At 41.5% G+C, this 19,422-nt stretch overlaps 2 protein-coding genes across 8 annotated transcripts in view; one reads left to right on the forward strand and one right to left on the reverse strand.

Moving 5' to 3' along the window:
* Window positions 1-7,933, reverse strand: part of RIC1 (RIC1 homolog, RAB6A GEF complex partner 1) — a 175,228-nt gene extending 167,295 nt beyond the window's left edge. For 4 of the 5 annotated variants that reach the window (XR_008509651.2, XR_002916223.3, XM_024251965.3 and 1 more), the window contains exon 1: window positions 7,467-7,932. Coding sequence is in view for 3 of the 5 variants with exons in the window: in XM_024251965.3 (XP_024107733.2) it covers window positions 7,467-7,610 (144 nt within the window). In the remaining 2 variants the exon portion in view is untranslated. Of the gene's footprint in view, window positions 1-7,466 lie in introns of all 5 variants that reach the window. The other variant, XM_024251964.3, reaches the window with a different exon arrangement.
* PLGRKT (plasminogen receptor with a C-terminal lysine) overlaps window positions 6,581-19,422 on the forward strand; it is a 278,175-nt gene continuing 265,333 nt past the window's right edge. For 2 of the 3 annotated variants that reach the window (XM_063714005.1, XM_063714004.1), the window contains exon 1: window positions 6,827-6,926. The gene's annotated coding sequence lies outside the window, so the exon portion shown is untranslated. Of the gene's footprint in view, window positions 7,354-19,422 lie in introns of all 3 variants that reach the window. The other variant, XM_024251969.3, reaches the window with a different exon arrangement.

A 19,422-nucleotide genomic window follows, 5' to 3' on the forward strand; every position in this document is an offset into this window, starting at 1 on the left:
CTGGAGAAATAAGGCATAAGTGCAAAACTTACGATATAAAGCAGTAGTTCAAAGGAAAAAGCAAAATTGTCTCTGAAGATAACATAATCTTATATTTAGAAAAACCTAAAAACCACCAAAAAAATTTAGAACTAAGAAATGAATTTAGTAAAGTTGCAAGATATAAAATCAATATACAAAAATAAGTTGTGTTTCTACACAAGAACAATGAGTATCTAAAAAATAAATTAAGAAAACATGGCTGGGCGTGGTGGCTCACGCCTATAATCCCAGCACTTTGGGAGGCTGAGGCAGGCAGATCATCTGAGGTCAGGAATCGAGACCAGCCTGGCCAACATGGTGAAACCCTGTCTCTACTAAAAATACAAAAATTAGCCAGGTATGGTGGCAGGCACCTGTAATCCCAGCTACTCAGGAGGCTGGGGCAGGAGAATTGCTTGAACCCAGGAGTCAGAGGCTGCAGTGAGTTGAGATCGCGCCATTGCACTCCAGCCTCGGTGACAAGAGTGAGACTTTGTCTAAAAAAAAAACAGAAAAAGAAAAAGAAAACAATACCATTTACAGTGGCATCCAAAAAACTAAATACTTAGAATACATTTAACTGACACTAAACACCATAAAATGCTGATGAAAGAAACTGAAGAAGGCACAAATAAATGGCTGGATATCTTATGTTCATGGATTGGAAAAATTAATATTGTTAAAATGTCCCTACTATCCAAACCAATCTATGGATTCAATGCAATGTCTATCAGAATTCCAATGATATTTTCACATAAATAGAAAAACAATCCTAAAATTTATACAGAACCACAATAGCCCATGAATAGCCAAGGCCATCTTGAGAAAGAAAAACAAAGCTGGAAGTGTCACATTACCTGTGTGTTGGTCCATTTTCACACTGTTATAACAAACTTCCCTGAGATTTGGTAATTTATAAAGAAAGAGGTTGAATAGATTCAGTTCCGTAATGGCTAGTGAGGCCTCAGGAAACTTACAATCATGGCAGGAAGGGAAAGCAGGCACTTGTTACATGGTGGCAGGCAAGAGAGAGACAGAGTGTGCAGAAGGAACAGTCAAACACTTATAAAACCATCAGATCTCGTGAGATCTTACTATCACAAGAACAGCATGAGGAAAACTGCTGCTATGATCTAATGACCCCCTACTGGGTCCTGCCCTCCATACATGGGGATTATGAGGATTACAATTAGAGATGAAATTTGGGTGGGGAAACAGAGCCAAACCATATCAACCTGATTTCAAAGTATATTACAAAGCTATAGTAATCAAAATAGTATGGTACTGACATAAAAAGAGATACATAGACCACTGCAACAGAATGGAGTCCAGAAATAAAACCACACATGCATATATAGTCAATTAATCTTTCACAAAGTGCTAAGAATGGGGAAAACACATCTTGCAACACTGACTTTTCAACACCATAAATAGTGTTAGGAAAACTGGATACCCACATGCGAAGGAAGGAAACTGGACCCTTATCTTACACTATCAACTCAAGAAGGACTGAAGACGGAGGGGGAAGGAAGGATGGTTAACGGGTACAAAAAATAGAATGAATAAGAACTGTGTGTGGTGGCCCATGCTTGTAATCCTAGCACTTTAGGAGGCTGAGATGGGCAGATCACTTGTGTCCAGGAGTCTGAGACCGGCCTGGGCAATACAGCAAGACCCCATCTCTACAAAAAATTAACTAGGCATGGTGGCATGCATCTGTAGTCCCAGCTACTCAGGATGCTAAGGTGGGAGAACTGCTTGAGCCCAAGAGGTCGAGGCTGCAGTAAGCCATGATCATGACACTGTACTCCAGAGTGACAGAGTGAGAACCTGTCTCAAAATAATAATGGTAATGATGATGAATAAAATCTAGTATTTGACAGCACAACAGGGTGACTACAGTCCTGTATCAAAATATCCCATATACCCCATAAACACACAGATCTACTATGTATCCACGAAAATTAAAATAAGAAGGATCAAAGACTTAAATGTAAAACCTGAAACCATGCAAATCCTAGAAGAAAACAGGGGAAAAACACCCTGACATCTGTTTTCACGATGGTATTTTGGATGACATGGAAAGCACAGGTGACAAAAGCAAAAATAAACAAGTAGGATTACATGAAATTAAGTTATGGTACAGTAAAGAAAACAACAAGATAAAAAAGCAACCTACGGAATAGGAGAAAATATTTGCAAACCATACATCTAAAAGGGGGCTAATATCCAAGATATGTAAGGAAATCATATAACTCAGTAGCAAGAAAAAAACAAAACAAATAACCTAATGTAAAAATGGACAAGAGATCTGAACAGATGTTTTCCCAAAAAACAACCAATGGCCAATAGGTGCTCAATACACTAATCATCAGGGAGATGCAAATCAAAACCATAAGATATCTCACACCTGTCAGGATATTTATTATCAAGAAGTTAAATCATAACAAGGTCAGCAAAGATGTGGAGAAAAGGGATCCCCTCCCTGTACACTATTGATGGGACTGCAAAATGGTACAGTCATTATGGAAAACAGAAGTTCCTCAAAGTAAAAACAGGACTACCACATGATCCAACAATCCCACTTATAGGTATATATCCAAAGGAATTGAAATCAGTATCTCAAAGAGATATCTGCACTCTCATATTGCAGCATTATTCAAAGTAGCCAAGATACGGAAACAACCTAAGTGTCTGTCAACAGATGAATGGATAAAGAAAATGTAACACACACACATACACACATGAAATATTATTTCAGCCTTTAAAATGTAACATACACACATACACACATGAAATATTATTCAGCCTTTAAAAAACAAGGAAATCCTGCCATCTGCAACAACATGGACGAAACTTAAGGACACTATACTAAGTAAGCAAGACAAAAAACAACTGCATGATCTCATATATGGAATATAAAGACGTCAAATTCATAGGAACAGAGAGTAGAATGATGATTACCAGGGTCTGGGAGGTGGGTGAAATGGGAGTATTTCAGTCAAAGGTACAAATTTGCAGGTATAAGATGAATACGTTCTAGGGACCTAATATATGACATGGTAACTATCGTTAATAATGACATTTATTTCCATAATTAACATATATTGTATACTTGAAATTTGCTAAGAGAGTAGGTCTTAAGCGTTCTCATCCCACATACAAAAAAAGAGGTAGCTGTGTGAGATGGTGCATCTGTTAATTAGACTGATTGTGGTTATCAACTCACAGGGTAGATCCAAGTATCGCACAGCACACCTTAAATATATACAATTTTTATTTGTCAATTATACCTCAACAAAGCTGGCAGTAGCGGGGAAGCAGTAGTTCATCAGAAAAATGAACACTTATGGTTATGGTTGGTAAAGAATGACTCATAAAGAAAGGATTTCAACAGCAGTTAAAGGATGGATAATCCTCTGACAGGCAGAAATAAGGCAAGAGAGCATTCCAAGAAGGGAGTGTCTGTGATATCAAACTAAGGAGTTTGAACTCCATTCTTTCATCAACAGTGAACCCTAGAAGACTTCAGAGCAGTGAATTTATAAAGAAGGCTCTCTGGAGAAAGTGAGTAATAGAGTTAAAAGGGTGAGAAATGGGAATGCTGGGAAAATACAAATAAAATGGTCTTCCCGAGGTTAACACAGTTAATCATATACCTGATCCAAAGCTTGGTTCTTTTGACATATCATTGTTTTTTTCCATGATTAGCACATACCAATGGGAACTAAGTTTTTGCTCAGGATTACTAAATGACATATAATTTATTTTATAAGCCTAGTAATTATTTGCCCATTTCAGCTTTTTATTAGCTACCTAAAACAGTGATAACTCACAAGATTTATATTAACACACTAACATCTAACACACTAACACACTAACATATAACATGTCTCTTCATCCCTTTTATACACATCTGTCTTTTACAGTTGGTGTTCAAAAATACTTCTGAAGGTAATTTAAATGTTTAAAGTCAGTGACCTGAAAAATGAGAATGACTATACATCTAATTTAGAATGGCTAAATTCAAAGATATCATTCTGATGTTCACATATATAGACTTTCATATTCACAGTTAGTATATTAAAGGAATAATTCTGGGCCCTCAGTACAGTACAAAATGTAATTCATCTCACACTACACCTATGTCAATCATAAATCATAACCTACCTTATATAACAGTTTCATCCTCAAAGCTGAAACTAGTCCTTTTACAATAACCTTAGCAGAAATGTACCAACTGCCCCCAGTCAAGTTCTACCTCTACCACCCCAATCTAGCCTACATATACTGAGCCTTTTTTAACACCTTTTGGGGGGCTCCTAAATATAATATTGGGGCTCCAATATAAAAAAGCTAAGTGACTATCTAGAGGCTCTTTTGTTCATAAACAACACTATACTGTATTTCTCAAATTTGGGGTAGGAAATAATTCTGAAGAGATATGAGTCTAAACAGTGGAATTCCAAATACCTACTTAGAATAGAGGACAGTAGGTATAAGTAGTACATAAAAGTTCACTAAAGACCCATATAATGTACAGTTAGAGATTTTAATAGAGATTCATAGTCTTATGAATTATCATTGTACACATACAATTTCCACAATTCTTTTGAACACTGAAACAACCAGCTTAGACTACTAAACGACTGTCCCTTCCACAAGGCTAGTTGTCTCTTTTTAAAATAAAATATATCACTCCTAAGAGAGCCTGATTTACTAAGTGAGCCCTAACAAAATTTCAGGTAAGCAAATCTTGTTTTATCATCTCTATGAGCATGTCTCCCTGCCTTCAAATGCCCTCAAGCAGCTGTAAGACTTCAACTCTGTAAAATCCTGTAGATCTTCACATTATTATTATAAAACTATTTGCATCTACAGCCTCTCAAAAATCAAAGCTTTTAGCAGCTCCATGAGAACTTTTTAAACCAATTCACTCTAAATTATGGAAGTATAACTGATAGCCCTTTAATTTACCTAAGGCATTTTCACTTTTAAATGAAGGTTGTTAACCTAATTAACTTACATACTTTCAGGAAGTTTAGAAATTAGAAAATCAAAATGAAAACTTTCATACAGAGTAAGAAAGGGCATATCCCAGGAAGAGAAGATTGGAAGCTGGAGTCTAGCATATGTATCCCACTCACCTAGGCATGTAATCATACACCTTATAATCACTTGGTTCAATATTTGATTTTTTTTTTTTTTTTTTTTGAGACAGAGTCTTGCTCTGTCGCCAGGCTGGAGTGCAGTGGTGGGATCTCGGCTCACTGCAACCTCTGCCTCTTGGGTTCAAGCGATTCTCCTGCCTCAGCCTCCCAAGTAGCTGGGACTACAGGCGTGCACCACCACGCCCAGCTAATTTTTTGTATTTTTAGTAGAGACGGGATTTCACCATGTTGGCCAGGATGGTCTCGATCTCTTGACCTCGTGAATACCTGATTTTTTTCAGTGACAACAAAGCTGGTGCCCAGAGACCAAGGTTAACCATTCATACTACAGTACTATACAGTCTCCTCTAAGGTATCCTACATTTCATTTCACTCCAGACCTCTAAACCCATGGGTTCCCTACAGCCTAACTTTTGCACAACAGAACTTAATAGTAGGGGTCCCTGGACTTCTGTGGAAAAAGGAAGCTGCATGTGAGGTGGGAATTTGAAAGAAGAGTATGAATAGTTTAAATTCCAGAACTGCCTTGGATTTCTAGATGTCGTATGTAACTCCAAAACCAAACAATAGACATTCTTAAGAATATTCACAATGTCCCTAAATTAAAGCAAATGTTTATGCTTCTCTTATGGGGGAATAAAGTGGTTTACAGGCTTCTGGTCAATTCATACGTCATATTGTTTACTTTTATTTAAAATTAAGCTAGGTCTGCCTTTTTAAAGGTAAGAAAAGTTAAATTTTAGACGTAAAGTCTAAATTCGTTACATTCAAAAGGAATTATGTACTAAATTCAAAAGACAATTTAAATTCAAGTTCTATTTTTTTTCTGCATGTGCTTTAAAGTTGAGTTATATGCACCTAAACAAATTAAAAATTATTCAACTGGCATATACATTGTAAACGAATATCTCATTTAGGAACATGATACTTTATATATATTTACACATATGTTTATATATATATACACACATACATACGTATATATTCAAAATACAATCAGGCACTAGACAAAATAGTCATATTGTTGGTATTACGATTTTATAAGTTTGTTTTGTTCTGATTTGCATTTGAAAATTAGATCAGCCAAAACTTGATGGCAAATAGTCTGATTTACAGCCCAACTATGACAGTCAAAGGAGACACCAGAATTACTCGTCACTAAATCCCATCACCAGTATTACCAGGGATGTGGGTGAGGACTGTCAAGGGCATTACAGGCAATGTAACAGTAACACACAAAGATTTGGGGATTTTAACAAACTAAAACCAGTATTTCACGAAGACCTAATAAGGACAAGGTCACAACCTATCCCCACATGGTCAAATTAACCTGGAAAGGAGAAAAACTTCACTCTGACATCGATTGGTACTGCCTTCTTTGGGGGGGGGGGGGGAAAGCATTTTTATACTCTGAACTCTGTCGTTCTCACAGACAAAGTTATAGCAGTGTTTGCAGAGAGTAGGGAGTATCCCATCCACCACTTATTTCATTCTCATATCTACTCAGTAATTCAACACAAGAAAGAAAATGATAACCAAGACTTAAAGCAAAAACAGAATTCAGTTCCATGCTCCTCCCAAGTCTTATTATTTCCAGGTGTTACAACTGGGAGTTGAGCGGCCAGATTTGAGTTCTACTTCCGCTCCTTTAACCTCCTACTCCAAAGAGTCCAAGAGCAGCAGCAAAGAAAAAGACCAACTCGAAAGTGGGGAAGGGATGTTAGGGTTAAACAGGTGAGTTAAATAACCAGACCTTTAGTGAAGAATAAAGAATTCAGGATGTAGTTTCTAGAAATAAGTTATTACAGGCCTGTAAAGTTTAGCGTTGGGTAAAGCTCAAGAGGCTTTCTCTAACTCCAAAACGACGACCTTTAAAGTAAGGGAGGGTTGGGGCACCACAGCGGCCGGATTTCTAATTGTGGAAAGTTTAAACAAATTTGTCCCTCGGGGAATGGGGGAAGGGAGGGAAGAACAAGTCTGGGCTCGGCCGGGGAGCGTGCGGAGTCTGCACCGCGCGGCCGTCGGTCCAACGCGGGGAGGCTCAGGGATTTTCGGCAGCAGCGACTACATCCACCCCGGACCGCCGGCTGGAGGACGTGCCTGCAGCCGGCGGGTACGTGCGGCCAATTCGGTGGAACGAGGACGCGGACTGCAAAGGCAGGTGGGTCTGGCACGAAGGGGCAGGGGTCCCAGGCTCTGGGTGGAAGTTGGGGGTGGGACGGCGCCGGGAGGCCGGGGAGGCAGCGGCGAAAGGCGGCGGGCGGCTCTACTTACTCGGCTGTACCAGATGCTGAGGCGGGCCGCGGCCAGCACGGCGAAGAAAGCCCTCTGCGGGTCGGACTGAACGTGGAAAGGCGCCTCGGCCGGGCTCCCCAGAGGGCACAGCAGCCTCTTGGGCCAGCCGCTCAGAAAATACATGGTCCGTGCGGAGCCACCGACGCCGGCCCCGGGCCCCCGGCGCCCCCAGTTGCGTCCGTCACACTCAGCGGCCCCGGGCTGGTCGCCCACCTCCCACACCGCCACCGGCCAAGTCGGCGGCGGCAGCTCGGGGCATCTGCCCGCTGGCCTGGCCGGGCCGGGCCGACGCGAGGCTGCGCGACGAAGGTACCCCCAAGCTGACGGGGCCGAGTGTGGGGGAGGGAAGGGGAGGGAGAGTAGGGACAGAGAGAGGGCGGGAGGAGCGCAGAGGCCCGCCCCGGCCCCGCCCCTTCCTCAGGCCGCGCGGGCGTCACCACGCCGCGCCGCGTGGGTCGGGCCGGGGAGGGCCGGCGCGCGCGCTCTGGAGACTCCTGCAGTCTCTCTAGCTGTTTCCTGAAGCTCCGCCTAAGCCCCGCCCGCGGCCGCCGGGTTGCATCGGCAGTTCTGCGCGCTGGCCCCTCCCTTGCTCCTCTCCCTAGCAATCTCGAGGGTTTTACCGGGAGGACCTGGGCAACCGCCTGAGACTCCGAGGCAAGTGGGGCGAGTCTAGGGATAACGCAGCAGCAAGGCTACTGGGCGGGTGGAACACGCCCTGGCCTGGCCAAATTGGACCTCGCTTCCGGATTGGCGGGGTCTCGGTGGGGGCGGGCTGGATGCCGGGGTGGGGGTTGGGGGGGTGGGGGTAGCTGGAGTCACGTGACGCCCTGCGCGGTTTCCCACTTTGGGCTGCTGTGGCTGTGGTGGGCGGTAGGGGCTTTTACCGTGTGAGCTCGTTTAATGCCGGGTCTGCAGTGACAGCTGGTGATGAAGCTCCTGCCGGTATGCAGCTTACATCCCTAAGGGATCGTTTATTTAATCAGTAAATAAACCACTCACCATGAAAGTATTGAGTTCTGTCTCCTGCCTTTCAGGAGTTCTAAATCTATGTCTTTGAAATCCGTTTCCATTCGTCTGAGCCGTACCAGCCATAACTTTAGATGAGAGGAGGCTATCTCTTTCGTGCTGCAAAAGGCTTGGACTTAGTTTTAGAACTGGAAGGGACTGGTAATAGCGTAGGTCCATATTTAGCTTTTGGACCCCAGGTATCACCTTAACTGTAACTTTCAACGGATTGACCCAGTGGTAACGTCTGAATAGAAGGAGGGTTGAGGGGATATGGTGTGGAATGGGTGAAGGAGGAGTCTGAAATAGAAGAAAGATTTGCTTCTCATTGTCTACCTTTTTTAGTACAGGTTGAATTTTTCCATATGTTTGTATTACTTTTTCAATTAAAAAGCCAGGTTTAAAAAATGAACCCACATTAAAAAGTAGCAACGTAGGCGGGGTGCTGCGGCTCACGCCTGTAATCCCAGCGTTTTGGGAGGCCCAGGCGGGCAGATCACTTGAGGTAAGTAGTTCGAGACCAGCCTGGCCAACATCGTGAAACCCCCGTCTTAATGAAAATACAAAAATTAGCTGGGCGTGGTGGCAGGTGCCTGTAATCCCAGTTCCTTGGGAGGCTAAGGCAGGAGAATCGTTTGAACCTGGGAGGCGGAAGTTGCAGTGAGCCAAGATCCCTCCAACTGCACTCCAGCCTGGGCAACAGAGTGAGACTGTCTCAAAAAAAAAAAAAGGCAACATAAACAGAAAAAAGGAAACAAAGGAACTTAATTCATATTAGATATAGCATTGTAGCTGGTATTCATAACCAAATATGTAACTTTCTGTAATTTTTCTAAACATTCACTGCATTCCCTAGAAGGTGATTATAGAATCCTGGATTCCTCAAATGAAGGTTGAAACTGCCTCACCACTCACCAGCCTGTTGTGATCAGATTGTCTCCTTGGCGTCTACTCTCCCCCAGTCCAACACAGCAGCCTGGAACATAGTAAGCATAGTAAGCTGGCAATATTTGTCAGACAAACTGTGGAGGAAACCCTGATCCAGCTGAGCTACACCATTAGACAAAGAGGCCCAGAGAGGTTTCTTAACTTGCCAATTTAAAATTGTAGAATAACAAAGTTGCATCATACTTTCATCTTAGATTCAGTTATGCACTTGGCAGAAAGAGGAAATGAAAATGTTCTAGTACAGCAATTTTGCTGGCAGTGTTACTGAATGTTTGTCACAGCTGTCTCTCAGAGAGTCTTTGTTCTCATGTGTCTCTCAAGTTTGTCATAGTGTGCTCATGGGCAATTTAAGGAACTTCTAAGCAATTTTTATTGCACTCAATTTTAACCTTACTTGCTGACTTTGGACGCTAATTCCTCTGCCACACTCCTGTGTAGCACTTAAGATTCACAAAATAATTCCAAATGCTTGTCTTGATTTAATTCATAGTAAACATTAAAGGTGGGTGACATTGGTGTGATGTTGTTATTCTCACTTTCTTAAGTGAGGAAACAGGACAAGTGTGGTAGATGTGCCTGAATTCACGTGGCCTGAAAAGAACTGATGTTCTTTCTACAGATCCAGTGTGATTTCTTTTTTTTTCTTTTTCTTTTTTTTTTTTTTTTTTGTTTTTAAGATGGAGTTTCACCCTTGTTGCCCAGGCTGGTGTGCAATGGTGCCATCTCAGCTCACTGCAGCCTCCACCTCCTGGATTGAAGCAATTCTCCTGCCTCAGCCTCTGGAGTAGTTGGGATTACAGGCATGCACCACCATGCCTGGCTAATTTTGTATTTTTAGTAGAGACGAGGTTTCTCCATGTTGGTCAGGCTGATCTGGAACTCCTGACCTCAGGTGATCTGCTCACCTCGGCCTCCCAAAGTGCTGGGATTACAGGCGTGAGCCACCACGCCCAGCCTCCAGTGTGATTTTTTTTAAAAATTTAAGGTTTGGCTGGGCGCGGTGGCTCACGCTTGTAATCCCAAAACTTTGGGAAGCCAAGGCAGGCGGATCATGAGGTCGGGAGTTCGAGACCAGCCTGGCCAATATGGTGAAACCCTGTCTTTCTACTAAAAAAAAAAATACAAAAATTAGCCGGGCGTGGTGGTATGCACCTGTCATCCCAGCTACTCTGGAGGATAAGGCAGGAGAATTGCTTGAACCTGGGAGGCAGAGGCTGCGGTGAGCCGAGATCGCTCCACTGCACTCCAGCCTGGGTGACAGAGTGAGACTTTATCTCAAAAAAAAAAAATTAAGGCTTATGGCAACCCTGCATCAAGTAAGTCTATTGTTGCCGCTTTTCCAACAGCATATGCTCTTTAGGCTGAACTAAATTGTGGTAATTGCTCTGGACAGTGAGAGGGTGAGGGGGAAAACCTCTAGGTCTTTCTCCCTGGCGGGGAGAAAAGGAAATATCTGACTCTCCAAAACCCCATACTTGAGAGTTCCCCCATTGTGACAAAAATGTTATTGGCTGGATTTTCCAACTTTATTTCTTTTTCTTTTTCTTTTTTTTTGAGACAGAGCATTGCTTTGTCACCCAGGCTGGAGTGCAATGGTGCAATCTTGGCTCACTGCAACCTCCGCCTCCCGGGTTCAAGTGATTCTTGTGCCTCAGCCTCCTGAGTAGCTGGGACTACAGGCATGCACCACCACGCCTGTCTTGTTTTTGTATTTTTAGTAGAGATGGGGTTTCATCATGTGCCAGGCTAGTCTCCAACTCCTAGCCTCAAATGATCCACCAGCTTCGGCCTCCCAAAGTGCTAGGATAACAGGTGTGAACCGCCGTGCCTGGCTTCAAGTTTCAAATATCATATTTTAACTTTATTTTGTAAAATATACTAACAGTTCTCATGCCTTAGGTCTTCCTTCTCCTCCTTTTTCTACTAGTTTCTGCCACCACTCTTGTCAAAATTTTTGGACTGTTTTCTAAGTTTAAGCTTATGATAAAAGTTAATAGAGGGCTGGGCAGGGTAATCACGCCTGTAGTCCCAGCACTTTTGGAGGCCGAGGTGGGTGGATCACTTGAGCCCAGGAGTTTGAGACCAGCCTGGGCAACATGGTGAAACCCTGTCTCTACAAAAAATCAGCCGGCACTGTGGCATACACCTGTGGTCCCAGCCCCTTAGGCAGCTAAGGCAGGAGAATTGCTTGAGCCTGGGAGGCAGAGGTAACAGTGAGCCAAGATCGTGCTATTGCACTCCCACCTGAGTAACAGGAATGAAATCCTGTCTCAAAAAAAAAAAAAAAGTTACTAGGTGCATGTTTTCATCTATGAAACTTATAAACTTTTTAAATTACAAGAAATAATGTTGGTAAGAGTACACATAAGAAACGGGGATATATTTATACACTTGATGGAAGTATAATTTGGTGCAATTTTTTTTTTAATACAAGGTTTGTGGTAACCCTGTGATGAGCAAGTCTATTGGCACCATTTTTTCTAATAGCATATGCTCACTTCATGGCTCTTATCACATTTTGGTAATTCTTTCAATATTTGAAACTTTTTCATTATTAGTGTATCTGTTATGATTTGTGGTCAGTGGTCTTTGTTGTAACTATTGTAATTGTTTTGGGGTGTCATGTACCACATCCATGTAAGATGGAGAACTTAAGCGATAAATGTTATGTGTGTTCTGATTGTTCCATCAACTGGCAGTGCCTCTGTCTCTCTCCCGTTCTTTGGGCCTCCCTATCCCGAGATGCAACAATATTGAAATTAGGCCTGTTAGTAACCTAACAGTAGCCTCTAAGTGTTCAAGTGAAAGGAAGAATCCCCTGTCTCTCACTTTAAGTAAAAAGCTAGAAATGATTAAACTAAGTGAGGAAGGCATATTGAAAGCCAAAAGCTGGGCCTCTTGTACCAGTTAGCCAAGTTATGAATGCAAAGGAAAAAAAGTTCTTAAAGGAAAGTAGAAGTACCACTCTGGAGAACATAGGAATGATAAAACAGCCTTGTTGCTGACCTGGAGAAAGTTTTAATGGTCTGGATAGAAGAGCAAGCAAGCTACAACATTCCCTTAAACCAGACACAGTGCCTCATGCCTTAATCCCAGCACTGTGAGAGGCTGAGACAGGAGGATTACTTGAGCTAAGACTTCGAGACCAGCCTGGGCAATATAGCAAGACCCCATTTCTTTAAAAAAAAGTTTTAATTAGCCAGGTATGATGGTGTGCACCTATAGTCCTAGCTACTTGGGAGGCTGAGACAGGGGGATCACTTGAGCCCGGGAGTTCCAGATTACAATGAGCTATCTGCGCCACTGCACTCTAGCCTGGGTGATAGAGTGAGACCCAGTCTCTAAAATGAAGCAAAAACCAGTTTTTAAAAAGCATTGCCTTAATCCAAAGCCTAGGCCAGAGCAATGCCCTAGCTCTCTTCAATTCTGTGAAGCCTAAGGGAGGCAAGGAAACTGCAGAAGAAACATTTGAAGCTAGCAGAGGTTGGTTCATGAGGTTTACCAAAAGAAGCTGTGTCCATAACATAAAAGTGCAAGGTGAAGTACCAAGTGCTGACGTAGAAGCTACAGCAGGTTATCCAGAAGATCTAGCTAAGATCTTTGATAAAGGTGGCTACATTAAACAACAGATCTTCAGTGTAGACAAAACAGCCATCTGTTGGAATAAGATGCCATCTAGGACTTTCATAGGAAAAGTCAGTGCTTGGCTTCAAAGCTTCAAAGGACAGGCTGACTCTCTTGTTAGCGGCTAATAATGCTGGTGCTTTTTTGGTGGAAGCCAGTGCTCATTTACCATTCTTAGAATCCTAAGGCCCTTAAGAATTATGTCAAGTCTACTCTGCCTGTGCTCTATAAATGGAATAGCAAAGCATGGATGACAGCACATCTGTTTCCAGTATGATTTATTGAATATTTTAAGCTCTTGTTGAGAACTACTACTTGGAATGAAACAGTCCTTTCAAACTTTCACTGTTCATGGACAGCACATCTAGCCATCTTAGAGTATTGATGGAGACATACAAGGAGATTAATGCTGTTTCCTTGCCTGCTAATGCAATATCCATTCTGTAGCCAATGGACCAAGGAGTAATTTTGACTTTTAAGTCTTATTATTTAAGAAATATATTTCATAAGGCTAGAGCTGCTATGAAATGCAGCTATACATAGTGAATCTGCTATACATAGTTCAAACTTTCACTGTTCATGGACAGTGCATCTAGCCATCCTAGAATTCTCATGGAGACATACAAGGAGATTAATGCTGTTTCCTTGCCTGCTGATGCAATATCCATTCTGTAGCTGTGGACCAAAGAATAATTTTGACTCTTAAGTCTTATTATTTAAGAAATACATTTCATAAGGCTAGAGCTGCTATGAAATGCAGCTGTACATAGTGGATCTGCTATACACAGTGATTCCTCTGATGGATCTGAGCAAGGTAAATCTAAAACCTTCTGGAAAGGGGCCAGGTATGGTGGCTCACGCCTGTAATCCTAGCACTTTGGGAGGCCAAGGCAGGCAGATCACGAGGTCAAGAGATCGAGACCATCCTAGCCAACATGGTGAAACCCTGTCTCTACTAAAAATACAATAATTAACTGGGCATGGTGCCACCTGCCTGTAGTCCCAGCTACTCGGGAGGCTGAAGCAGGAGAACTGCTTGAACCTGTGAGGCAGAGGTTGCAGTGAGCCGAGATCGCGCCACTGTACTCCAGCCTGGTGACAGAGGAAGACTCCATCTCAAAAAAAAAAAAAAAAAAAACTTGCAACAGTCACTACAGCCTTCAGCAACCACCACCCTGATCAGTCAGCAGCCATCAACATGGGACAAGACCCTCCAGCAGCAAAGAGATTACTGTTTGCTGGAAGCTCTGAAGATTATTAGCATTTTGTTAGCAGTACTATATATATTTTGAGATGGAGTCTCGCTCTGTCACCCAGGCTGGAGTACAGTGGTACAATCTCGGCTGACTACAACCTCCGCCTCCCAGGTTCAAGCGATTCTCCTGCCTCAGCCTACCGAGTAGCTGGGATTACAGGCGTGTGCCACCATGCCTGGCTAATTTTTGTATTTTTAGTAGAAATGGAGTTTCACCATGTTGGCCAGGCTGGTCTTGAACTCCTGACCTCAGGTGATCTGCCCGCCTCGGCCTCCCAAAGTACTGGGATTATAGGCATGAGCCACCATGCTCGGCTGCAATAAAGTGTTTTCTAAATTAAGGTATACACATTTTTTAGACAAAATGCTATTACACACTTAATAGATGACAGAACAGTCTAAACATAACTTTTATAACCACTGGCAAACCAAAAAATTTGTGTGACTCATCTTATTGCAATATTCACTTTATTGGGTTGGCCTGGAACGCAGCCTACAATATCTCTGAAGTATGCCTGGATTTCTTTCCTATGATTATTTTCTAAGGAAATAAACACTGATATGTACAGAATTTTGCTTTAAATCTAAACGTGTATCTAAGTGGGAATAATCTAAATGTCTCCAAAAAGACATTAATTACTGTCCTTCCTTACACCTGAGTATTTTGCAAAAATAAAAGCTGATGTTGAGGAAGAATATTTAATCACTTGGAAGTATATTCGGTATATATTAGGAAGTAATGAAAACAGATTAAATACAGTATGTAAAATATAATCTCATGTTTATGAAAAAAATTACATATGTGCCTAATAAAAAATGAGGAAAATGCAATTATAGGTACTTTTTATGTTCTTTGGGATTTTGGATTTGCCAAATTGTCTGTAATGAATTCATGTTACTTTTGTGATAAGAATAAAGTTATTTTAAAAAGTTAAATTGCTTATGATTAGTAATGTCCTGTTTGTTTGTTCTGCTTTAAGTAGGACCTTGCAGAACTGGCAAGTCAAAGGGAGTAATGTAATGTGTAGCTTCTGGCTCAGTCCCAAGCCTAGTGAGAAGAAGATTAGGAGGAAAGGTACCCTGAGTCACCAGACTAAAAGTAGGCACTGTGTACTTTTGCACATATTCACAGGCTTCTGATGATGGAGCTGTGGCAGGATTTTGGGTCTGAGCATACCACTGTCAGTATTTGGAGACCTCTGTAAGAACCTATGATAATATCCATTGAAAATGGTACTACTTTCATTTATGACTTCAATATATTTTTAACATTCAACCTGATTACACTTTTATCATATAAACTGATGTATTTGCTTCTTGGGTGGCTTTTTTTTCTGAGATGGAGTCTCGTTCCATTGCCCTGCTTGGACTTCAGTGGTAAGATCTCGGCTCACTGCAGCCTCCGCCTCCTGGGTTCCAGCGATTCTCCTGCCTCAGCCTCCTGTGTAGCTGGGATTACAGGCATATGCTACCACGCCCAGCTAATTTGTGTATTTTTAGTAGAGATGGGGGTTTCACCATGTTGGCCAGGCGGGTCTTGAATTCCTGACCTCAGGTGATCAACCCACCTAGGCCTCCCAAAGTGCTAGGATTACAGGCGTGAGCCACCGTGCCTGGACTGGGCTAGCCTCTTGATTATCATTTGTCCCTTCTGAAAGTAAGTAATATCTCAGCTGAATTGATATGATGTCTGGGTTTTGCTTCAAAATAATCTGGGGTGAGTGAAATGTATATGAAACAAAATTGACCATGAGTTGTTTTTCTTTGAAGCTGAGTGATGAGTACAGTCCTGTACCATATAATGATGTTTCAGTCAGTGACAGCCTGCATTTAGAATGGTGGTCCATAAGGTTATAATGCAGCTGAAAAATTCCTATCACCTGGTGACATGATACTGTCATACTGCCATAACACAATGTATTACTCATGTGTTTGTGCTGATGCCTATGTAAACCTATTGCACTGCCAGTTATATAAGAGTATAACACATACAATTATATATAGTATATGATACTTAATAACAAATGACTATGTCACTAGTTTATGTATTTACTATGCTATTTTTCTTTATTTTAAAGGGCACGCTTTCTACTTAAAAAATAAACTTAACTGTAAAACAACTTTAGGCAGGTCCTTCAGGGAGGTATTCCAAAAGAAGGCATTGTTACAGGATATGACACCTCTATGTGTGTTATTGCCCCTCAACAACTTTCAGTGGGAGGCCCATGTGGTGGCTCATACCTGTAATCCCTGCCCTTTCGGAGGCCAAGGTGGGAGGATCCCTTGAGGCAGGAGTTCAAGACCAGCCTAGGCAAGGTAGCAAGACCCTGTCTCTATGAATCAATTTTTTAAAAAACTAGTCAGGCATGGTGACACATGTCTGTAGTCCTAGCTACTTGGAAGATTGAGGCAGGAGTATCACTTGATCCCAGGAGTTCCAGGTTGCAGTGAGCTTTAATCACGCCACTGCACTCCAGTGTGTGTGACAGAGCGAGACCCTGTCAAAAAAAAAAAAAAAAAAAAAACTTACAGTGGAACAAGATGTGGAGGTGTAAGACATTAATATTGATGACCTGACCCTGTGTAATCCTAGGCTTACGTAGTTGTGTGTTAGTTTTTAATAAAAATGTTTTAAAAGTTTTTAAAAATTAAATTTTTTAACAATAGGCCAGGCGTGGTAGCTCATGGCTGTAATCCGAGCACTTTGGGAGGCCAAGGTGGGCGGATCACTTGAGGCCAGGAGTTCGAGACCAGCCTGGCAAACATAGCGAAACCCTATCTCTACAAAAAATTTAAAAAATACCAAAGTTAGCCGGGTGTGGTGGTGTGTACCTGTAATCCCAGCTACTCAGGAGGCTGAGGCACAAGAATCTCTTAACCTGGGAGGTAGAGGTTGTAATGAGCTGGATCCCACCACTACACTCCAGCCTAGGCGACAGAGCGAGACTGTCTCAAAAAAAATAAAAATAAAATAAAAATGGGCCAGGTGCGGTGGCTTACGCCTGTAATCCCAGCACTTTGGGAGGCTGAGGCAGGTGGATCACGAGGTCAGGAGTTTGAGACCAGCGTGGCCAACATGGTGAAACCCTGTCTCTACTAAAAATACAAAAATTAGCCAGGCGTGGTGGTGGGCACCTGTAATCCCAGCTACTTGGGAGGCTGAGGCAGGAGAATTGCTTGAACCTGCGAGGCGGAGGTTGTGGTAAGCCGAGATGGCGCCATTGCGCTCCAGCCTGGGCAACAGAGCGAGACTCCAACTCAAATAAATAATAAAATAAAAATGGATAAGAGCTTATGGAATAAGAATATAAAGAAAGAAAATATTTTTTGTACAGCTACACAACATATTTGTGTTTTAAGCTAAGTGTTATTACAAGAGTTTAAAAGTTTAAAAAACTAAAGTTTATAAAGTAAAAAATTACAGCAAGCTAAGGTTAATTTATTATTGAAGAAAGAAAAATTTGTAAGTAAATTTATTGTAGCCTAAGTGTACAGTGTTTATAAAGTCTACAGTGGTGTACAGGAATGTTCTGGGCCTTCATATTCACTCACCACTCATTCAGTGACACCCAGAGCAACTTCCAGTCCTGCAAGCTCCATTCATAGTAAGTGCCTTGTATGGGTGTATCATTTTTTTTAAATCTTTTATACCGTATTTTTACTGTAACTTTTCTGTGTTTAGATATGCAAATACTTATTGTGTTATAATTGCCTATAGTATTCAGTACAGTAACATGCTGTACAGGTATGTAGCCTAGTAGCAATATGTTATATTGTCTAGGTATGTAGCAGACTACAACATCTAGTTTGGTATAGACTCTTTGTTCACACAGTGACAAAATTGTCTAACAATGCATTTCTCAGAACATATCCTTGTCATTAGGCAATGTGTGACTGTACTTGGGAATTCACTGTGTTAGTATGTGGTTGACATTTTAAAGAATATTAATAAAAAGTGTAAACATTTAAATTGAAAAGAACATATCAGTAACTGGTCATATGTGACTAACTAGTCTACTTTGTCCACAATTCTCCTCACAGTTCACAGTGTTAAATATTAGTTCAAATCATTTAATTAACCTTAAAGGCAGGATGGCTTATTGTTAATAAGCCTTAATGGATCTGAGTGAGACTTTCTGGGCTGGTGCATTAGCACAAACTGGAAAATAAAGCCAAACAGCCTACTATTGCTAACCAAGCAAAATGGGAAGGGTCATTATTTTTGCTCTTCACTTTAGTCTTTTTAGAAATGAAAACTGATGGGAAACAATTGATTCTACATAAATTAGCCAACAGTAACAACTGTGTTTGACCGTGTCCCTATCAGTTCTCTAGTACAAAAAAAAAAGTCATACCTGCATTTTCAGTGTGTATTCTTTACTAAAATGGCAAGAGGAGTTGGAACAAGGCATTTTTAACCCTATAATTCTGAGATTCCCACCCTACTCTCAATTCAGACAAATATGCCTCAATAATTTAGCCAAAATTTCATATTCATTGTGTCAGTCCATTATCTCCTGTATGTATCAGTGAACTTAGAGTCAAATTCATTACCCAATCGTGACAGACTTTTTCATCTAGCAGAACTGAAACTGTATACCCATGAAACATCAACTTCCCTTTCCTCCTTCTCCCCAGACCCTAATAACCATCATTCTGCTTTCTGTTTCTATGAATTTGACTACTTCAGATATCACATATAAGTAGAATCATACAGTATTTGTCTTTTTGTGCTTGGTCTGTTTCACGTAGCATATGCCCTGAAGTTCTATCAGTGTTGTAGCATGTGACAGGATATTTTTCCTTTTTAAGACTGAATAACATTTCGTTGCGTGTATATACCACATTTTGTTAATCCATTCATCCGTCCATGGACATTTGAGTTGCTTCCACCTCTTGGCTGTTGTATATAGTGATGTTACGCACATGGGTGTGCAAATATCTTTTAGAGACCCTACTTTCAATTCTTTAGGATATATACCCAGAAGTGGGATTGCTGAATCATATGGTACTTCTATTTTTCAAATTTTTTAGGGACCTCCATACTCTTTTCCATAGTGGTTGCACCATTTTACAATCCCATCAACAGTGCACATGGGTTCC

This window comes from Pongo abelii, chromosome 13, assembly GCF_028885655.2.
Source record: "Pongo abelii isolate AG06213 chromosome 13, NHGRI_mPonAbe1-v2.0_pri, whole genome shotgun sequence".
Lineage (NCBI taxonomy): Eukaryota > Metazoa > Chordata > Mammalia > Primates > Hominidae > Pongo > Pongo abelii.